The sequence below is a fragment of the Hetaerina americana genome, unplaced genomic scaffold, assembly GCF_022747635.1.
Source record: "Hetaerina americana unplaced genomic scaffold, ioHetAmer1.1.p SCAF_3, whole genome shotgun sequence".
Taxonomy (NCBI): domain Eukaryota; kingdom Metazoa; phylum Arthropoda; class Insecta; order Odonata; family Calopterygidae; genus Hetaerina; species Hetaerina americana.
In genome coordinates this window covers 29,485,841-29,505,257 of record NW_027286874.1, presented here as the reverse complement: position 1 = coordinate 29,505,257, position 19,417 = coordinate 29,485,841, and the positions used below count along the sequence as shown (strand labels likewise).

The 19,417-nt window shown below is 36.1% G+C and overlaps 1 protein-coding gene across 12 annotated transcripts in view; it reads right to left on the bottom strand.

Moving 5' to 3' along the window:
• Window positions 1-6,754: 6,754 nt before the first annotated feature.
• sw (short wing) overlaps window positions 6,755-19,417 on the bottom strand; it is a 39,199-nt gene continuing 26,536 nt past the window's right edge. For all 12 annotated transcript variants that reach the window (XM_071588647.1, XM_071588646.1, XM_071588650.1 and 9 more), the window contains 7 exons: window positions 17,702-17,858; window positions 16,598-16,852; window positions 15,815-15,932; window positions 13,600-13,831; window positions 11,972-12,132; window positions 10,500-10,766; window positions 6,755-7,200 (listed from right to left, as the gene is read on the bottom strand). In XM_071588647.1, the coding sequence (XP_071444748.1) occupies window positions 6,994-7,200; window positions 10,500-10,766; window positions 11,972-12,132; window positions 13,600-13,831; window positions 15,815-15,932; window positions 16,598-16,852; window positions 17,702-17,858 (1,397 nt within the window). In that variant the 3' untranslated portion in view covers window positions 6,755-6,993. The remainder of the gene's footprint in view (window positions 7,201-10,499; window positions 10,767-11,971; window positions 12,133-13,599; window positions 13,832-15,814; window positions 15,933-16,597; window positions 16,853-17,701; window positions 17,859-19,417) is intronic.

Here is a 19,417-nt window from a genome sequence, read left to right as displayed (position 1 = left end):
TAGTATTTTATGGGGTTCATGGAAATAATCAGATGCATAGAAGATGTGGATGGTGCTGAAAGTCTGGTTCGATACAGATGCATTCAGAATTGGCATATGAAGAAGATACCTTCCACAAGAAACTTAACTTCGTTAAAACGTGGAGAAACACATCATTATGGGAAATAAAATCTGTCCGCGGTTGATAACGCTAGCAAACTTTTCTTAAGCATCAGTCTCACTACGGGCGGTTATGAGTGAGGGAAATCCGCCAAGCTTTGCGCACTGAAGTAACGATTTGCTTGTATATTGATTTTAACGACGGGCCACTTCTGTATGTGCCACGGCACACTCGCCACTAACGGAGAGAGAGGATCATTAACCCCAAAGCATGAGGAGCCGGCGCGCGCTTGCAGTCGATGCACCCGACAGGGCCCCGCGCGATATAAAAGCACATCAGAACCAGGCGACTTTAAGAAACGGAGGGAGCCCTAAGCACAGGTAAAATATAATGGTTTTGGTCCGAAACTAATTCAACTTTTTTGTATTGGCATTTTAAATTCGAGACATCACTTCGAAAGCGGTATAAATACTGAAAATATAACCTTTGTTTAATTTTTATATATATATATATATATATATATATATATATATATATATATATATTTATATTTATATATATGTATACATACATATGCGTGTATTTCATTATTGTAGAAAAACAAAAAGTCATAGGGACTCCTCGTAGCCCGATGAAGGTGGCTGGGAGCACCGAAATATTGAAGTAATGATTTTTATTTTGGTTAATCCTTTTATTTTTTTACTATAATTAAATGTGCATGCATAAAGAATTAGTGAATCCCATAAAGGTACTATCTTTAAAATATCTATGTATATATTAGCCTAGGGTGGTCCAGGGGTAGAGCGTTGGACTACTGACCGGAGGGCCCGGATCCGATACCCAGGCATGCCTCTCTAGGCACCTTCAACTTTACCCGAGTTGTGTGATTTTTCGTGTCAAGGTCTTCCTGGGATACCATAGTCGGGCGTGTGATTTTAGGCCTCGGTGAACTCTTCCATCATTTCATCGACTTGCGGCATCATCAGATATCACCTGATGATGCCGGTGAAACACGTTGTACTGTGAAATAAAGTCTGTGGAAAACTCTTTTAATATTAATATGTAAATGATAAAAACATAGTCCCCGCCGAAATGAGACATACGTGACAATTCGTGGAGGTTGTCGAGAATGTCATGCAGAATATGCCACGTAAGTGTCTAGACCCCTTCACAGCCTCAAAACCACCAATTAAATCTTCTCTGTCATTCGAGTGCAATGGAAAGTCAGTAAGGATCCTTATACAAGACAATCGTAAGCTATCACATTTTAGCCGCCGCTAGTGTACGTTAAAATTAACAGCGCGAGGTGTCTATACATGATATATGATACCTGTATTTCGTAATGATCAAGTCGTGCCAAGCAAATAAAAAAAATCCACTCTTACTGATTAACGTTCCTTCAAAGAGGAGACCCTCTTGAAAACTTACCAGACGCTAAACTTTATCTTCAAGGTTGAGTCAACACGTGAATTATTCCCGTGTTTGGCATTGAGGTTTAATTTTTTCTGTCAAGCTCTTAACAAGCCGCGGAGGTTTTTTTCACGCACTTGCTAAGTTTTTGCTGTCTATTGGCACATGATTTTTTGTTGTCTATTGGCAAATGATTTTTTTGTTGTCTATTGGCAAACAATTAGCTACCGTATGCATAACGCAATTTCTTGTATTTACAGAAGCCAAAGCGATCAACTAGGCAATGCGATCACCTTTTTCTCAGGAAAATGATTTTAAAATTCGTGTTGGAAATGTTAGGTTTTCGAGATGCTCATTATCATCAATCCAATCTTTAATTCAAAGATTGATTGACTGTATCCCATCCAATCTTACCTTTATATTGGTTAACTTTCTATCCCAGTAGTTTTCCTCATACCCTCCCCTTCTATTCATTTAGAATCGAACTCAACTAGGAATAATTCATTGAGTTGAAGCCACGAATGACAATCCCAAAGATGCAATCCGAGTCAAGAAACTTAAGATTCACCGGGGCGTGTAGCACAAACGGAATTAACCGGTTTCGCTTTTAAAATAATTTCCCTCGGTCCTTAAAAACTTTTTCAAAAAAAATTACTTTATTTTTTACTTCAACGTTACAATTCTGAAGAGCAGCAAGGAAAAATTATTAGAGGTGCAAGATTGGCTCATGATTAAAAAAAAATCCTCGATTTTCATATTGCATGAGATCAAATTATAGTACAAGACCGGCATCGTTTAGATAAACTGAAATACATACGATAATCACTACGATGATACATACACGATAATCAAGGCAGAAAAGCAATTAGACTACCGGTGAAATTATAGATGGGTTTATTAATGTGTATGATTCCTCAAAACCTCACCCATTTCAAGTTAGGCTATGTCACTACATTTCATTTTAACTTGGCCCTGCAGATCGATGGCCCCCAAACCCGACTCTCGGAAATTTATTTGGGCCTGTTCAATTACAATGTTTAATTACCGACCCTTATACTTTAATCGGCGGGGAAACGTTACGTAAAAATAATCGGCAGAAAAATATCTCAGAAAATCAATCGCCAAAGCTGGAACGTACTCCCGTATGCTCAATTTTATCGGTGCATGACGTCAAATGTCACTCAGTTTTAAAATACTGTGACGAATCACAGGTACGTATCAAATGAATGAAGGGTAAAAGCTCCTTTAGCACTGATCCTCGCCTATTCAGAGATAACATTTGTATCCGCCAAACAATGAAACATAATGAAATAATAAAGAGTCTACCATTGTTATGAGGGTTTTCAAACTAACTCGACTACCGCGATTACCCTGTACTCGAAAATTCGGGACCTCTTCAGTTGAATCCAATAGTTTCAGGCTGTACTTTGTGAAAATTTAATATCACTGAATGCGTAAACTGTAATTTTTCACACTATTTTTTAGAGTGCAAAATTACGAAGATTACTTATTCAGTGATCTCTTAGAAAATTAATACTTTCCAATTATACCTGTACATTCAGTCCGCTTGGTTACTTTTATCTGTTGCTCATACAGGTATACTGCTGAAGTTCCCGTTTCATTTCTCTACCTCACACCACTTGGCGAGCTACGTTTGAACGTATTCCCGGACAAATAGGAATTTCTTTTGGTATATTTTCAACCACAAGGAAATAAATTAGTCTGCTGAACTAAGAGTAATACACGATCGGTTCATTTGTAATTTTTCGAAATTCATGTAGTTTCCCATTCCATTAATAAATGAACGTACATCTCGGAAAATATTGCAAATGACATATTTTTGATTTCCAGTATAGCTCATTCTTGGAATTTGATCTCCAGGAGTTTAAAAAAAATCAGTTCCCCATCCATTGGTTTTTTTGAAGCGGTCAAAGTCTAGAGAGTTCCAAATGGGTAGGCCTTAAGAATATTTGCCCATTTCATTCTGATTACGTAACAGATAATTGGTGGCAGATGAGAATTAAGACCATTTTATGACGCAATTATCACCCGATTGTAACCTCATTTTCCTCTTTAAGATTTGACATTCCCTCCATAAGCATAACAAAAAATACCCAAGGAACAATACCAGTAAGAAATAGACGTCCCGGTCCGGTAGGGATGTACCTTGATGTGGACACGGACGTCCAAAAATGATGCGGACACGGGATTATTTGGGAGAACTACGGTGAGATTATCTTCGCATGTCTTTAATCAATGTGCAAACACAGCAAGTGTCTGAAGAGGATCCTTTGGAAACTATGCATCCGCTTTCCTCGAGAAGTCCGACGGAAACGCGGGTTCAACTTCTGGTTCCGGGAGAATCTTTTGGAATTAGCCGCTTAAATCGATTCACTCCCAGCCCAATGATGTGTGATTGCTGATTATATAATTAAAATTTATGAAATAAACAAAATGTGTTTTGCTTAATTAACTTTAAGCGGCAATCTCGCCATTCATCCTGCAAGCTGGTCATTGTTAATTACCATTGACCATTAAATTGACCTATCCAATACAAAAGAGGCAATTTGAAATTTAACGAGACGTAACGGCATTTTTCCTATCAAGATTTCAGGAGTCTCTTCCATAAATGTGAATTAAAGTTAACAACCATCATCGAGGATAGACCTAGTGATCATTTCGACAGTTTAGCTTCCTTCGTGATCTATTGGTAGAATATTAATTATCCTATGAGTACTTAGGCATAATTATTGACATAGTGAAGTCTCTCTTAACAGCCACCTCAAACAAGACCAATTAAGGAAAGTCCATCATTAAACAGCAGCATAATTTAGACATGCTTGATCCAAAGACCTCTACAGTAGCAAACAACAAATAGCAGCCACAGACACCATTTCGCACTCATTCCTTCCTATCTTAAGGATAATTTACTTCTCCTACCAGAAAAACTTCAAAAATATGCAGATCCAAACATGCTGTTTACTGAAGACAAACACTTGATATTTCAAACCTTTGGCCTTGGCTGCCTTATGTCTACTAATGGGAGATTTTACTGCCTTGTTGGTGTGCCCCTTCTCCATGTTTCACAACAGCAATGGTACAAAATCTCTTTAAGTGATGGCAATTAGTGTTTGTTCAATCATGTGCTTAAAGATCCCTTCATTTGCTGCAACAGATTTCATTGAATGCAGTAAATAGAAATGTGATACTAGTCATGATAACTAAGCACACCAAATGGTGGAAAGAACAGGTAATTAAATAACATGAATGGAGAGAGAAAGTATGGGGTACCTAAGAATGAAATAGTATTACACCAAGTTTTTCTGTGAGATGATGCATTTGACATGTTGTTTTCCGAGGTCACACCATTGTGTGATGGTTTTCCACCTGACGGACTTTAAATTTGAAAACCACATAGAACCATAAATATGCCCATCATTTTATTTTGGGTTAACTGAAAAAAGAAATCAAAGGGCATTTTTCCATTCAACCATAGGCATCACAATTCCGATTACATAATAACTATATTCTGTAACACATAAGATGCACTTTTTTGGCTCCAATATATATTCTAAAATCAGCCAGCTTGAACAACTTGGACCTACACTATGCGAGCCGGTTCACCAGAAAAATACTTACAATTAAGAATATTTTCTCACATCAGGCATATAGCATTATAAATATGGTATTTCTCATGATTACATTATTTTAAGGGGACTTATTAATGTTCTCTTGTAGCATTTGTGGAGTTAAATGTTGATATTATACGTAAATTTTAAACAATGCTAGGATAATAGAAAAATACCAAAATTTGTGAAAAGGGAATGTAACGAACCATTTTGGCCAATTAAATTGAATAACATGAAACTCGGTGGTTTAAGGTGTAGGTGCATTTTACCAATCAATCTCTATCAGACTCAAAATTCCAGGACACTCAACATGTTTCTCAAAAATGGCGTCCTACTGTCATGGGTCATGCATTAAAGCACATCAACAGACCTAGCAAAAAACACTGTGGTATGCATTAAAATTCAAATTTCCCAGGAGCCAATAACACAAGGATTAGCTGAGCAGACTGACGTTTGATCAACAGAACACTGAACTTCATCTCACTCACTAATTTGCCTCCCACACTTCTGAAGTAAGAATATCAAGATGGATCAAGTATATAGGTTGTTCCATAATGGGTCATAAGTCTTAATTCTAACTCTCAGCAGAGGATGATTATATATATCTTTCAAGACTAAAGACCAGCTGTTCCGGTATAAACCATCAAAAGTTTTCTGGATTTGCACTATTTGCAAAACTTTATCTCCAAGACTTGAGTTTCGAGACTTAAGACCAATTGTAGAAAGGTTTTCAGTTTCATTTTTTGAAGGATAAGTCAGCGGACTAACTAAAAATGGCAGAAAATGAGTGGGACAAGTAGAGGCAAGGAAAAAGCAAGTCCTTGCGCACCTGAATCCCTCTTTAACATTTAGAATCACCAAAAAATATATCCCCATTAATTTCAGGATTAAGCTACTTCTAAAAATGACTTGAAATATCTGAATAATCTGTAATATGAACTAGAAAAAAATTAACTAAACTCTTATCAAGCACTCACTCGTCATGGCCCATAAAAATGATATTTTATCACATGATTCATAAGATTTAATTTCCATTATCCTCATGATTTTTGCTGCCATTCATTTCTTCAGAATTCTTCAAAACCCAGAGCACTCAATGCCTTCAATGATATTTGTAAATATGCTATTTTCAATAACTAAGGGTTATGGTAGTCAGTAAGTACAATGACACATGACCTAATTCACCAGAAATGATAAGGAGAATAATCACATATCCAACCAAATGATTGTTATCTACATTTCCAAGTAAAGCCAGAAAAATTAAAAACAATAATAAAGGTATCTTACTCAGCAATTTCCTTTTTTTGAGAGTTGGACATTTTTTCCAATTTGGAAAATTAAAAAGTCTGAATAAATTTCAAAATGCTGATTTGTGGTTTTCCTAACATAAGCATTCCTCAACGGACAATTTCAAAGATTACCAAAAACTCTACGATGCAATAAATTGCATTGTCATCAGGGTTCAATGATTCTGAATATCGCATCATAAAATCTATAAATACGATGCATTATAAACCCAACTGTTTCACAAATATTACACCTGCTACATAACACTTATGGCAGTAAACCTTTTTAAAAATCCAATCCACATAAATAAATACCTTCAGTATTCAGAATTGAAATGTTAATATTTAATAATATAAATAAAGGACAGAATATTTCAATTCAAGAATCAACAAATTAGCATCACTTTGGTTAACAATTAGAAAATTTGGTCATTTATACAAAAATCAATAAAAAAACAAGCCATTGTTAAGCTCCCACAATTGGACAACCTAGTGCAGCAGAAAGTCATTTTCTCATCATCACAATGAAATTAATTACAAATTATTCTTTCAATATATACATTTGGATCTAGCGCAAGGCAGATAAGCTACTGAAGCTACTGCTAGCTCCTGAGTTGAGGCTCAGTTTATCAAATGCAGAGAGGCTGCTAAATCCACTGCTAGCTCCCGAGCTAAGACTTAATTTATCAATCTCTTCATCTGCTTGGTTGTTCTTTAATTCCTGAAGGGTGTAAACAAGTTTTGTCCACTCATCATGCCTTGGTTGAGCCAATTGCTGGAAAGAAAATCAAATAATCATTTAAAAGTTTGAAACTCATATAAAGATCAATACTTAATACATTCTATCATTTTCCACATTATGTCTTACGATTATGAATTTTCATCTAGTTACTATTAATTGTCATGTTAAATTGGTTAACATCTTTTATGATCAGCTTTACATGGAACGTTGAGTAACATGATATGAAGCGTATTTTATGGGGCAAGAAAACTGGGCCACTGAAGCAAGAAGATACAAATAGATTGGTGGCTTTTGAGATAATAAGGGTATGTGGAGGGGTATGGAAAAGATAAAATGGGCAGAAAGGAAAACAAAGAACAGCTGGGCATGGTGGGAGAGGAGATGCTTGCTGGGAGAAATTTAAAGGAGGCAGGCATAGTGGATGCGGAGCACTTTGACTGACGATGGAATGTTGAGAATTTTTATATAGGGAAGGGTGTTCAGCAAGCAAGGTTCGGGGAGGAAAAGGACAGGTATGCTGGATGGAATGAAGGATTGTACTGAGTATATAGAATTGGAGAACAGTTTATTGTGGTGTGGGGTATCAGGTAGCATCAAAATAGGTGAGGTTAGAAATGTAGTGGTGTTCAGTCTGTGTCATACAAAACCTAACTTAAATGACATACTACCTTGATCAAAAAGTTCCCGGAATAACCACCGTGTGGCGCTCCCATCGTTCCGATTTGAGTTCTGTTTATTTTGTTAAATTGGTACATCTGTTGTTGATATTCCCTTTAAATCTTAGTGTCATAACTTGACATTTGCAAAAGTTACGGTCGGTTTTCGGTATGTCCATCAGTGCTTCCTGCGATTTTTCCATTACTTCCTCTCGGCTGCTAAAACGCGTTCCCCGTAATGGTTTTTTAACTCGATTGAACAGAAAGAAGTCACAGGGAGCCAAATCAGGTGAATTCGGTGGCTGTTGGATGGTATTTGTTGCATTTTTCGTCAAAAAATTACGAATAATGATAGCACTGTGCGACGGTGCGTTATCATGGTGCAAAATCCACGAGTTTTCTGCCCACATTTCTGGTCTCTTTCGGCGAATTGCTTCACGCAAACGTCTCATAACGCCCAAATAATACTCTTTGTTTACTGTCTGGCCTTCTGGCAAAAATTCATGATGCACTACACCGTTGTAATCCATGAAAACCGTCAGCATTGCCTTCTTTTTTGACTGAAAACGACGTGGTTTTTTTGGCCTCGGCTCATTTGGTGAACGCCATTCACTTGCCTGATGTCTGGATTGCGTGTCGTACTCATAAACCCACGTCTCGTCTCCAGTAATGATCCTTTTGATGAATGTGGGATCGGATTCAGCCTCGCAAATCATGTCTTTTGCGACGTCAACACGGTCTCTTTTTTGCATGAAATTGAGGTCTTTTGGAACCAACTTTGCTGCTACACGACGGAAACCCAAATCATTAACCACAATGTCTTGGGCGGATCCATAGGCAATGTTCAAGTCCTCCGCTATTTCTCTGATGGTTAATTTGCGGTTATTGACCAACATTTCTTTTACTTTATCAATTTTTTCACCGACTTTCGATGTCGATGGTCTGCCACTGCGTTCATCATCTTCGATTGACTCACGACCACTTCTGAACCGCTCGTGCCACTGGTAAACGACCGTTTTTTTTAGAGAATCGTTGCCGAAACACTTTTCCAACATTTCCAACGTCCGTGCGCCACTAAATCCGTTTTTTACGCAAAATTTAATACAAGTTCGTTGTTGCAAATTTAAATCCATTTCTGAAATTGTAAAAAATCGCCAACACACACAGAGATAGATGTACTCTTGGCTACGTAACTTTTGCAAATGTCAAGTTATGACACTAAGATTTAAAGGGAATATCAACAACAGATGTACCAATTTAACAAAAAAAACAGAACTCAAATCGGAACGATGGGAGCGCCACACGGTGGTTATTCCGGGAACTTTTTGATCAAGGTAGTATTACCTATATAATAATCATTTTGTAATAATAAAATTGTTTTCCACTGCCTTGGAAGCAAACAGACTTTCAAGTCAAAAACAGAAAGAAACATTTTTTTCATAATTTTATAAAATACATATGTACACATAATCAATCATTACCAGGATCAGGAATGAGAAAATTAAATGCTTTACCTTAAGAAAAATTTAAGTTAATATTTAGATAATAGTATCGTACATCCAAAACTCTACATGTGGATATTCTAAAGGACACATCAACATGTGATGAATAAATTCCACATGGCTGATTTTAATTTGAAAACCTATCATCTAGAGGAATTACACTCATCAAACTACAATATTCTCATGGAAAATGCTTTTTAACTTAATAATAATTCACTCCAACATGCATTGGGCATTTCAGTAAATGTTGTGCCTGAAAATAATGGCCTTTTACCTTATTATTATTTAAGTTTGCATTGCAGAGCATCACTTGATTAAGCAATTAGTATTTTCGGACTATGACTCTGCTGCAGTGAACTGTATTGTATAGGGATGGATGGAGGGCCCAGAGCCAGAGGTTATCGCCCTATAGTTTCCCTTTTATTATGACCTAAAAATCGATCATCGATCAGAAAAATCGATGCACAAAACTAGAATTGTTTTGATAGTCTCAAAAAGCAAACTAAAAAGGCCATCATTCTCTAAAAAGTTAGAAATATTTCTCTTGACGACCTGAGCAAGATCTTTCTGAAACTGAGAGTCACCTATAAGGCATCTCTGATATAATTTGAGGACTTATTGTATGATCTTTTGATATATTTTCCAGTTATCAACAAATATTTCTATCTTCTCTAACATCACTTCTCACCAATTGTTCATATTCCAAAGCTGTCATCTTTAACTGTCAACTTATCTTCAACCTAGTGTTGACAATTTTTCAATATTAATTCATCTAGAATTTTACCAACTTAAGTGGTACTCCATTCATGTTTTGGTTTAAATAATTTTTGATCATTCTGGAAATAAGTAACACAAAATGGCCAGCTACAAAATTACAAATCAGTGGGTGCTGTAACCTTTAAGAAAAAAATATTAACTTCTCACTGAGTCTCAAGATAACTCAATGAATACAATATCTCGCTGTCTGAGAATACCACAAAAAGGGCCTGGGACTAGTAAACCCAAGAGACTCATGGGCTCTGTTGTCAATGCACTCACTACAGAAGATGGAAAACAACTCCTAGCATCATAATAAAAACACAACTGAGAATGTGTATGTGCAGGCAACCAATTTACATAATATGCCTATTAATTTCTGATTAATGATACAGTCAATGATTAAATCTTTCCTTACCTCTCCAACCTCATATACCCATATTTTTCCGAAGTCATCTCCAACGGTAACATGATCTCCAAGAGGTGTCCATGAGATTCGATTCAATGCTGGCCCTCCTTCAACTGTAGCACTGGCAGTTGGTACTTCTGTGTCCTGGTTGAGACTCCATAGATCTAACCTTCCCATACCATCCACAGCAGCAAACAAAGCGGGATGTATTGGTGACCAAGCAACATCATAAACATAATCACCATTGTCCTCAAAGGAATAAAGGGGCTTGTTTTCCTGTGAAATAAAATTAAATACCGCTTAAAAATGGGAAAACGCAAGATCAAATCAAAATTTTCACAGGTTCCTAACGATAGACAACTGTGTGGCTCAAAACTTAATTCCATTGGGGCTGACCAACATTACAGCTGGGTGCTCTCTGCCATGCATTGCATATGCAGCTGTTTATAGCCATTAGACCGTGAAATCAACACATCCCAAGAGAGCTTATTGAATTTATCTGGCGTGATCTTAAATTTGAATGGTAGGATGCTATGATGCTCCATGTTGGAGTGTATTAAATGTCACAATAGCCATTGGAAAGGCATATGAGCCCATTCAAGGGAGACATTAAAAATTGCTTAGGGAGGGCCTGGACTAGATACATTACAATTCTAGATTCTGGCAAAAAGGAGGTTTGCAACACATGAGAGCTTTTGCAAACTTTTGCAACAATGGGGTTAAAGGAGGAGCAGTATGTCTTTTGAACTTATATTGCCCTCAATAGTCTTAGAAATAAAATTTTCCAGGAAAGGATAAATTTTCAATAATATATTAAGACAGAAACTGATGCTTCTGTAGCCATGAGAAAGTACATAGAGAGCAAAGAGGAGAATCTTCTTCATGGGAAATCAAGGAGGAGAAATCACCTCCGTCTCCTCCATTTCATGTGAAAGTCTGATTGCACTTTGCAGGCTGGACCATTAATTAGATCACATTTTTAATAAATTTTCAGACAAGTTAGATCAAATTTCTCTTTAATGTGTTAACAGTTTGTGTTCCAAGTATTAAAAAAAAAAGAATATTAGCAATTCTATGAAGCTCAATTCCAATTAAAATTTCTCATTATGTGCAGACTTCATTGCTTTGTCAATTAGAAAATAAAGATTTACGCAGATAGTTATAATGCATTGCAAAGGTATATATTAATGTATTTAGCAACAGTTCAAATTATATGGCAAGGCTAAAGCAAATACCACAAAATCACTGTATTTTACATACATTTGAATGATGAAAATACATTTTAAAAAAAACAGCAAGCTTAGTAGATCCTAATAATCATTGTAGAAAGTTCATTAACAAAAACTTTTTTAACATTAACTCCTCTCTTGGTTCCTTGAGAATCATTTAAGAAGAATTTACTTACATAATGACTGATCATAGTTATTACTTATTGAATGCAATAAAAAGAGGGACAATAAATCATAAATTGAATCACTAACCTTAAGACTCCAGAGCTTGATGGTCCAGTCAGAAGACGATGTCAGGAAGAGATGTGAAAAATCAACCTGCCCTTGAGCGCATTGTGTATCAACTCCAGTCACAGGACCTTGGTGACCTTCATATAGTTCTGTAATCCCAGCTCTGCTGCCATGCCGACATGCTAGACGAATTAAACATAAAATTAATACCTATATAATTGCTAGAGTTAGGCATAAAAGAATATTATGGTCCCTCACAAAGAACCCCACCCATTCAGTTTTCACGGGTCATTTATATACATTCTATAATTTACATAACAAACTTTTTCATTAATACTTACTTCTAAAAGGAGGGAATACATTATAAGTGACTATAATTTACCTGGTTATATAAAATAATGAATGCAAAATAATAAATTTCCAGTTTTATATTCAGTAAATATTGGATTGATATTACATTTTGTATAAAATAGTACCCTCAATTAACTTCAGGTAAATGACTCAAAAATAACATTTGAGTCAGCAAAAATTTTCAATGTTATGCAATATAACTGAATACATGCAGTTTTATATATATTTAAGGTTAAAGGTACAAATGAACGTATTACACATAAAATCCATTTATCACCATTTGCATCACAATACCTTAAGCATGCAGTTATATCCAGATTTATGCAACTTATGTTGATGACACTCATTATAGAAAGTTTAAAATATCTTACTTTTTCTATTTGCACACAATATCATAAAATAAATTTATCGATGCGCTATAATAATGCTCATTCCTGGAGAAATTACTTATATATAGGATGAAGCTTATAGGCATCACTAAGAAAGGTGTCCCTGCAGTCACTGACAAGCATGACCAGCATGTTTGGATATCTTGTACATCCAATGTCAGACACCCTAAAGATACTGCATGATAACATTGGTTCATGATAACTTGATTTCAGGATAATACAATTCAATATTGAAAATGCAAAACTAAACATATATTGATAGTACGATTTCCATATTCCAGGTCATTTATTCTTTTGTAACCTTGAGCAACATGGACCACGGAGGTTTATGTGCTTTTGATGTACCGCACATTCCTTTTAATAAGATGATGAAAGCATATAATCAAACAATTTCTATGCGATGGTTCAATTTAATAATTGAGAGTGTAGCTCTTTCATGGCAAAAAACCTCAAACAGATAAAATCGACACAATCAGCATATGGGGTCTGTTTCTTCCCTTGTTGTGTCTGCTGCTTCCTAGAGAGATCTGGTACCCAGAAAATCACTAAGCTTGGGTTTACATGGGGGTGTGCCCTTAAGATTGCAGGCAATTAACAGTTTTTTCAGAGTATTTGTGGTAAAAAATTAAATATATTCAGGAGTCCTTCCAATGAAGTTCTTGCTCTATAACATGGATTCCATTTAAATCATATCCATATTAACTGTGCTGTATTAACCCGGAAATTTTTCAGAAATGTCACAATTTTTTCAAGAAAATGGATTTTGGTTCACAAAACCCTAATATATTTTAATGGAACCAAGTTATAACTATCCCCAATATTCACTAACAAGCATTCAATTGTTCTAGTACAATGATGCTTTTGTAAAAACAAACAAAAATAAAATAATAACTATACCACAACACATACCAGAATATACTGCTCCTTCTTCACTACCCAAGATGAAGTTATTCACATCTCCATGAGGGAATGCAATACATGTGGCAGCAACAGATTTGTTTTGCCGATGATAAAGTTCCAAAGTCTCCTGAGGCTGCGAGAGCATGTCCAAACTCCAAGAACAGAGCCTGCCATCAGTTGATACACTGATGAGATTATGTGCATTTTGTGTGCCAACCACACTGAGGCAATATACTGGATGCTGAGGAGATCCAAAATACAATTGATTAATTATACTGTTTCTTAAACAAGCTGATATAGATGGCATGAAATTTTATGACTGAACTGTTTTATTCCCCTCTGAAAGAGCTGGAAAAGAACCCCAATGCCAAACATGTTTTAACACCACTAGTGATGATCTTTAAAAATGAAAGCTTAAAGAAAAAAACAAAAAGTTAATTTCCCTTTCACTCCTTTTCAATTTAAAAATTGGATATTATACAATTCATACAAGGTGTACACTTCTTTTGGTAGAGTAGACACAGTTCCCTGAAAGTTATTAAGCTTCACACCATCAAACATTCTACATGCCTGGAGTGAACCCAGACACTCTATTCTGTTCGACGACGCTAAAATAATAGCGAAAGAAGAAAAATACTTCCAGAGAATAATCAGAGAGGCCATTGAAATCGTTAAAAGGCCAGAAAATTTTAACAGAGAGGATGGATATCCACTCCACAGTGCGTGGAAAAGAATTATTCCGCGCAAATATGAGGACGTTCCCTGATTGGCCAAGAAATTTCCCGGTATTGGCGCCGGATTTTCCCTATATAAGGCGGGACAACAAGCTTCTTTTCATCCTTGACCTGAGGACGCCAGCAGGATAGCTGGCGAAACTGTTGTGCATTTAAACAACATACGCGGACGCAGCCCGAAAAATGAGGAAATCATGTACTATGCATATCCTGCAACACATGTTTCAGTACAACAAAATATGTTGTACATTATGCTTTTGTTCTCAGGTGGTTCTGCCATAGAAAATTCACAAATAATATTATTAAAAAAGGCAAATACAGAAAGGAGACTTATTTCCTTCATAATTTTGCAAATAAAAGAATGAATTAAAAGTAGTATTTTGGGGAGGCGACCGACAGCTGACGTCATTTGCGCCGTTAGGAATGGACAGGAAAGGATGAATGGTGGAGAGAAACCTGGTGTCAGCATTAGCCTACTCTTTACGAAAGGCGCCAAGGGGTCTGCAGCTTAGCGATCTATTCGACAGACGGCATTACTCACTCAAAGTGCCCTCCACAAAGCACCTCAAGTGGGGATCGAGATACTACTGAAAAATATTCAACATCACCAGGATTTGAACCCAGGCCCTCTGGGTGGGAAGCCAGTACGTTAGCCACCGCACCATCTCGATCCCCAAATAATGAATTAGGGGAAGATCAATGAGTACTTAACAGGAGGTGATATGCAGCACTGGTATATTAGCCCTACTTCACCTCCCTTTCTGTTCCCCAATTTTCACCTCAAACATCATGAGCCAAATACGAGTATTCCTAATTATTTTGAAAAAGGTGCCAGGGCTACTAACTTCTGGTATAAAATTATATTTTAATTACTTATACTGCTTTCTTTGAAGCAATAAATAACAATATTGATCAAATTTTGCCAAATTAGACACTTAAATCAGACAATGAATTAAAAATGTGTGGCTTGAAAGGTTACTATCCTAGAGAAATGATTAAATAAAGAGGTGAAATATTATAACATCCCACCCCTCTACTTTCTTCAATTTATGCAGCATATACTTACCCTTACAAGCCTGGACAAAGCTAAGAACTTACTTTTCCAGTTTCACTATATGAATATTTGCATAAATATGTATGTTGACTCACAGGTCGCCATTTATAGCTTGCAGAATAGGCTAAGTGATGCGTTTCATTTAAATCACTGTCTTGTTGAAATGTACAAGCAACAATAATAAGGGAACGTACAGGCACATACCGTGACCTGGGTCTGGACACAACCCACCACCAACCCGGCCAATGTGCCCTCATGGGCCGCGCTCTAAATACATTAATGTGCATGCCGGCCATATTGGTTGGCCGCATATATAAGCAGATGTGCATGTGTGCAGGGTATTGTCCGGTTTTTAGGATTTTTGTGATTCGGAATATAATACATAATATCTGAAGAATTGCATAAAAACACATTTTTTTCATCAATATCCACTTACAGTGTGTGCTGCAGTTGAAAGGGGTGTCCTCTGCACTGGTGTTCTTTTCTGCACCCTGTTATCCCATAATACTATCTGGCCAGAGTATGTACCTCCAAGTATAAGATTGGGATGAAACCTAGTGAGAGATAGCAATATATTTAACTGATTAGAGGAGAGGATCAAATTCTATCACAAATAATAATGCCAAAGTTTTAATTTAATGCAACAGTATCTAAGGGTACTTTTAACTTTCTCGATTCTTAATAAAGAGGATGATAATACTTTCACAGAAAACCTCTGCTCCAAGATTTCAATGCAAAAGCATGCTATGAGGTTACTAGAATACCTTATCAACCATTACTCAAACATGTCTGCGCACATTATCGCATAGTTCAATTTTGGTGGGAGGAAATTTTTTTCCCTCAGGACCATACACATACAATGAGAAAAAGTAGCCATTTTATCAGCATCTGCAATCCAAATTTTAGTAAGATCTATCTCTGCCGGCAATCTACTATTTTTTCTGGCATAGATTTGAGACTTGAGAAAATGTACATGCATGCAATCATTTTAGAAATTTGAGGTAACAAATCTATATAAGTGAGATTAGACTGATTACAATTTGGACTGATTCACTTTGATTAATAACAACAAAGCCCTGTACACTGCTACTAGTAAGCACCGTTTAGAAAAATGAACTCAAACAGCACACATACTATTGACTAGCGAATTATTCAATTAATGGACTGTTTTTTGTTAAAACCAAAGAGTCTTGATAACAATATTCAGCAGGGAACATACCTAGCAAAAGTGGCAGAAAGAACAGGACTTTGACAGTGGAATATATACTCTGGAGTAGTCTTTTTAAACTTAGTATTCCAGATAAGGCAGACACCATCAGGATCATGGGGTGAGTCCTCATTGTTGTGATAGCTGGCCACCAAAAGTTCAGGAAATTGAGGAGACCAATCCATAGAGGTTACACATCTGTTGCGAGACCATCTCTCATCATGGAACCATCGACTTAATGATAGACGCAAACCAGACTTCTCATCCCTTTAAGGTGACAAAAGCATATTAATTGGGTATCACAATAATATATAATAGCACTCAATTTATAGTAAAATAGTCAAATAATCTAAATAAATGCTGATAATTGTAAACCCTTATACAGAGAGGTTGCTTAGCTATGAAGGTTTAACTACACAAAAATTTCAATTTTGTTTATGTTCGTTGTGCAGCAACTATATATTTTCCTGGAATTTCTCATGTTCTACAGTGAAACCCTTTCTTTGCACTTTTCTAGGAAAAGTGTAAAATGTGGGCAAATGCAAATTTTCAATTTTCAAGCAAGATAATATTTACCTTCCCAAGTAATCAAGGAAAACTTATCATAAAAAAATGTTAGCTACTTCGCCATTCAACTAGTGCAAAAAGTTGCCTAACTTTTTTGAACAAAATAAAATATTTTTTGATTCAATGTAGTTTTAATGCAATAAAGCAAGTTTCAATACTTCTTATTTATCATAAGCCCATCACTGCTATGTGTTGAGTCAACACGGTAGAATGATCCCCACTATCAGGCACCAGTTCTCACATTTTTCAATCAAGAAAATGCACTAAGACTTGGGATGGAACATGACATTTGATTAAATTCTACTACAACATAACCAGGAGGAAATGTGCAAAAAGGTTCAATATAATGTCACACATGAGTTCCAATTTAGGACGGGCAGTTCTATACTTATTGCATTTATAACTTTCCCTTCTTTAAAATTCCAAATATTTTTAATAGATGGGTTTGAATCCATGTCAGTGATTCACCATGGAAATTTTCACCCATCCATATAAAGAAAATTTTTTTCATTTTCTGACTAACATGGATTTTTTAGGCAATGGACTTACCCGCCATCTTCTCCATTAGATGCTCCTGTGTAATCTGTGTAGATATCAACTTGCTCCGCCAACGCTCGCTCCATTAAGCGCCCTGTCCGATCCAGGAAGCGTTGAAAATCTTCTGAGAGGATAATGGTTTGTTTCTCTTCCTCACTCAGCTCTCGAACTAGGGAAAGAATATGGATATGGCAAAGGAGATTAGACTCCGATAAAAAAATATACTACAATTGAAGCAATGCACTACTGACAGCCATGAAATAATAATAAATTATTAACCTATTGTGGCATAGTAAGACTAAATTCACAAAATGGAAAGCTCAAGAGAACAACACATGACATCTGAGACATTGGTCAATTAAGTCATCAATGAATATTTTTAGATTGAGAAATGGCCAGTTTATAAAAAATTTAAAATTGATTTCATTTTTGATTGATGTCTTGATATAATGACAAAATATCATTAAAAAAATGCATCAGGAATTGGAGATTCAACCTTACAAGAGCATTTCTTCAAACAATGCACCAACTTTACTGAGTAAAGAGATGGGGCTACTACAAAGAATTCGAGAAATAAAGGAAAATGGCATGGAATGGCGATGGCATAACTGAAATAGATGAGCAGCATTCATATTCAACCACAGGAGGGAGAATAAATACTAGAAGTATGAAGTAGTAGTAAATTTTATTGGAGGTGATCAACAGGGATGGCCAGGAAAGGATGAACGGTGGAGAGAAACCCGCCGTTGGTATTAGCCTACTCTTGTCAAAAGGTGCCAAGGGGTCTGCAATTTAACTGTCCCATCTGACGGACATCGTAATCACTCAAAGTGCTCTTCACAAAGCACCTCAGGTAGAGATTGGGATACCGCTGAAAAATATTTGTTGCCTCCAGGATTTGAACCTGGGCCCTCTCAGTGGAAAGCCTGTACATCAGCCACTGCACAATCCCAATCCCCTTTCTATTTACTGAATATATGTGAAATACTGATTTATGAACTGTCCAATGACATTTAAAAACATGATTGCTGCTGAGAAATGCACAAAAATTTAGCATTTGAAATAGCCATAGCAGAACAAGAAGTAAAAAAACTTTCATTGATTACTTTTAATTATTTAATTTACACTTAAACTACTTGTGTGTAGATTGAGTTTTGATAAGTCTAATTACATACAACTACTGAAGCCAATATGTAGTTCATACTGAAAATATATGCCCTGAGATTCACAGCTATCAAAATATAACTCTGAAATCCGACCACACTAGACTTTTCCTGGCTTTATTCTATAGAGAATTTTCTGATTTTTTAATATTTACAATGACAAGGCACAGAATGAGTTCTCCCAAAAATGTTCAGTTGTTCATAATACGTTTGAATGTATCAATAAATCTGCATTTCTTAAATATAATGTACCACCATTTTAATACAATAATCTAAGAGAAGTGTAGTCTTAAACACTAAGCAACTGCTTTTAACACTTGCTAAAACACATCTTTAAAAAGATTAATTTCCTGGTGGAAGCTTATTATAGAAAGTCAAGGCCTTTTTGTACAAGTGATACAAAATCTCCTAAGTTACACCAGCTTTAAACTTAAGCTACCCTACCAACTCATTAATGATCTAAAAGGTTAAGTACCACTATCTCTTCCATATTCCTCTAAAGACTCTATATTGCTCTAAATCAAAGGACTTCAAAGAAAATAAATAATGGAAATAAAGTAAATAA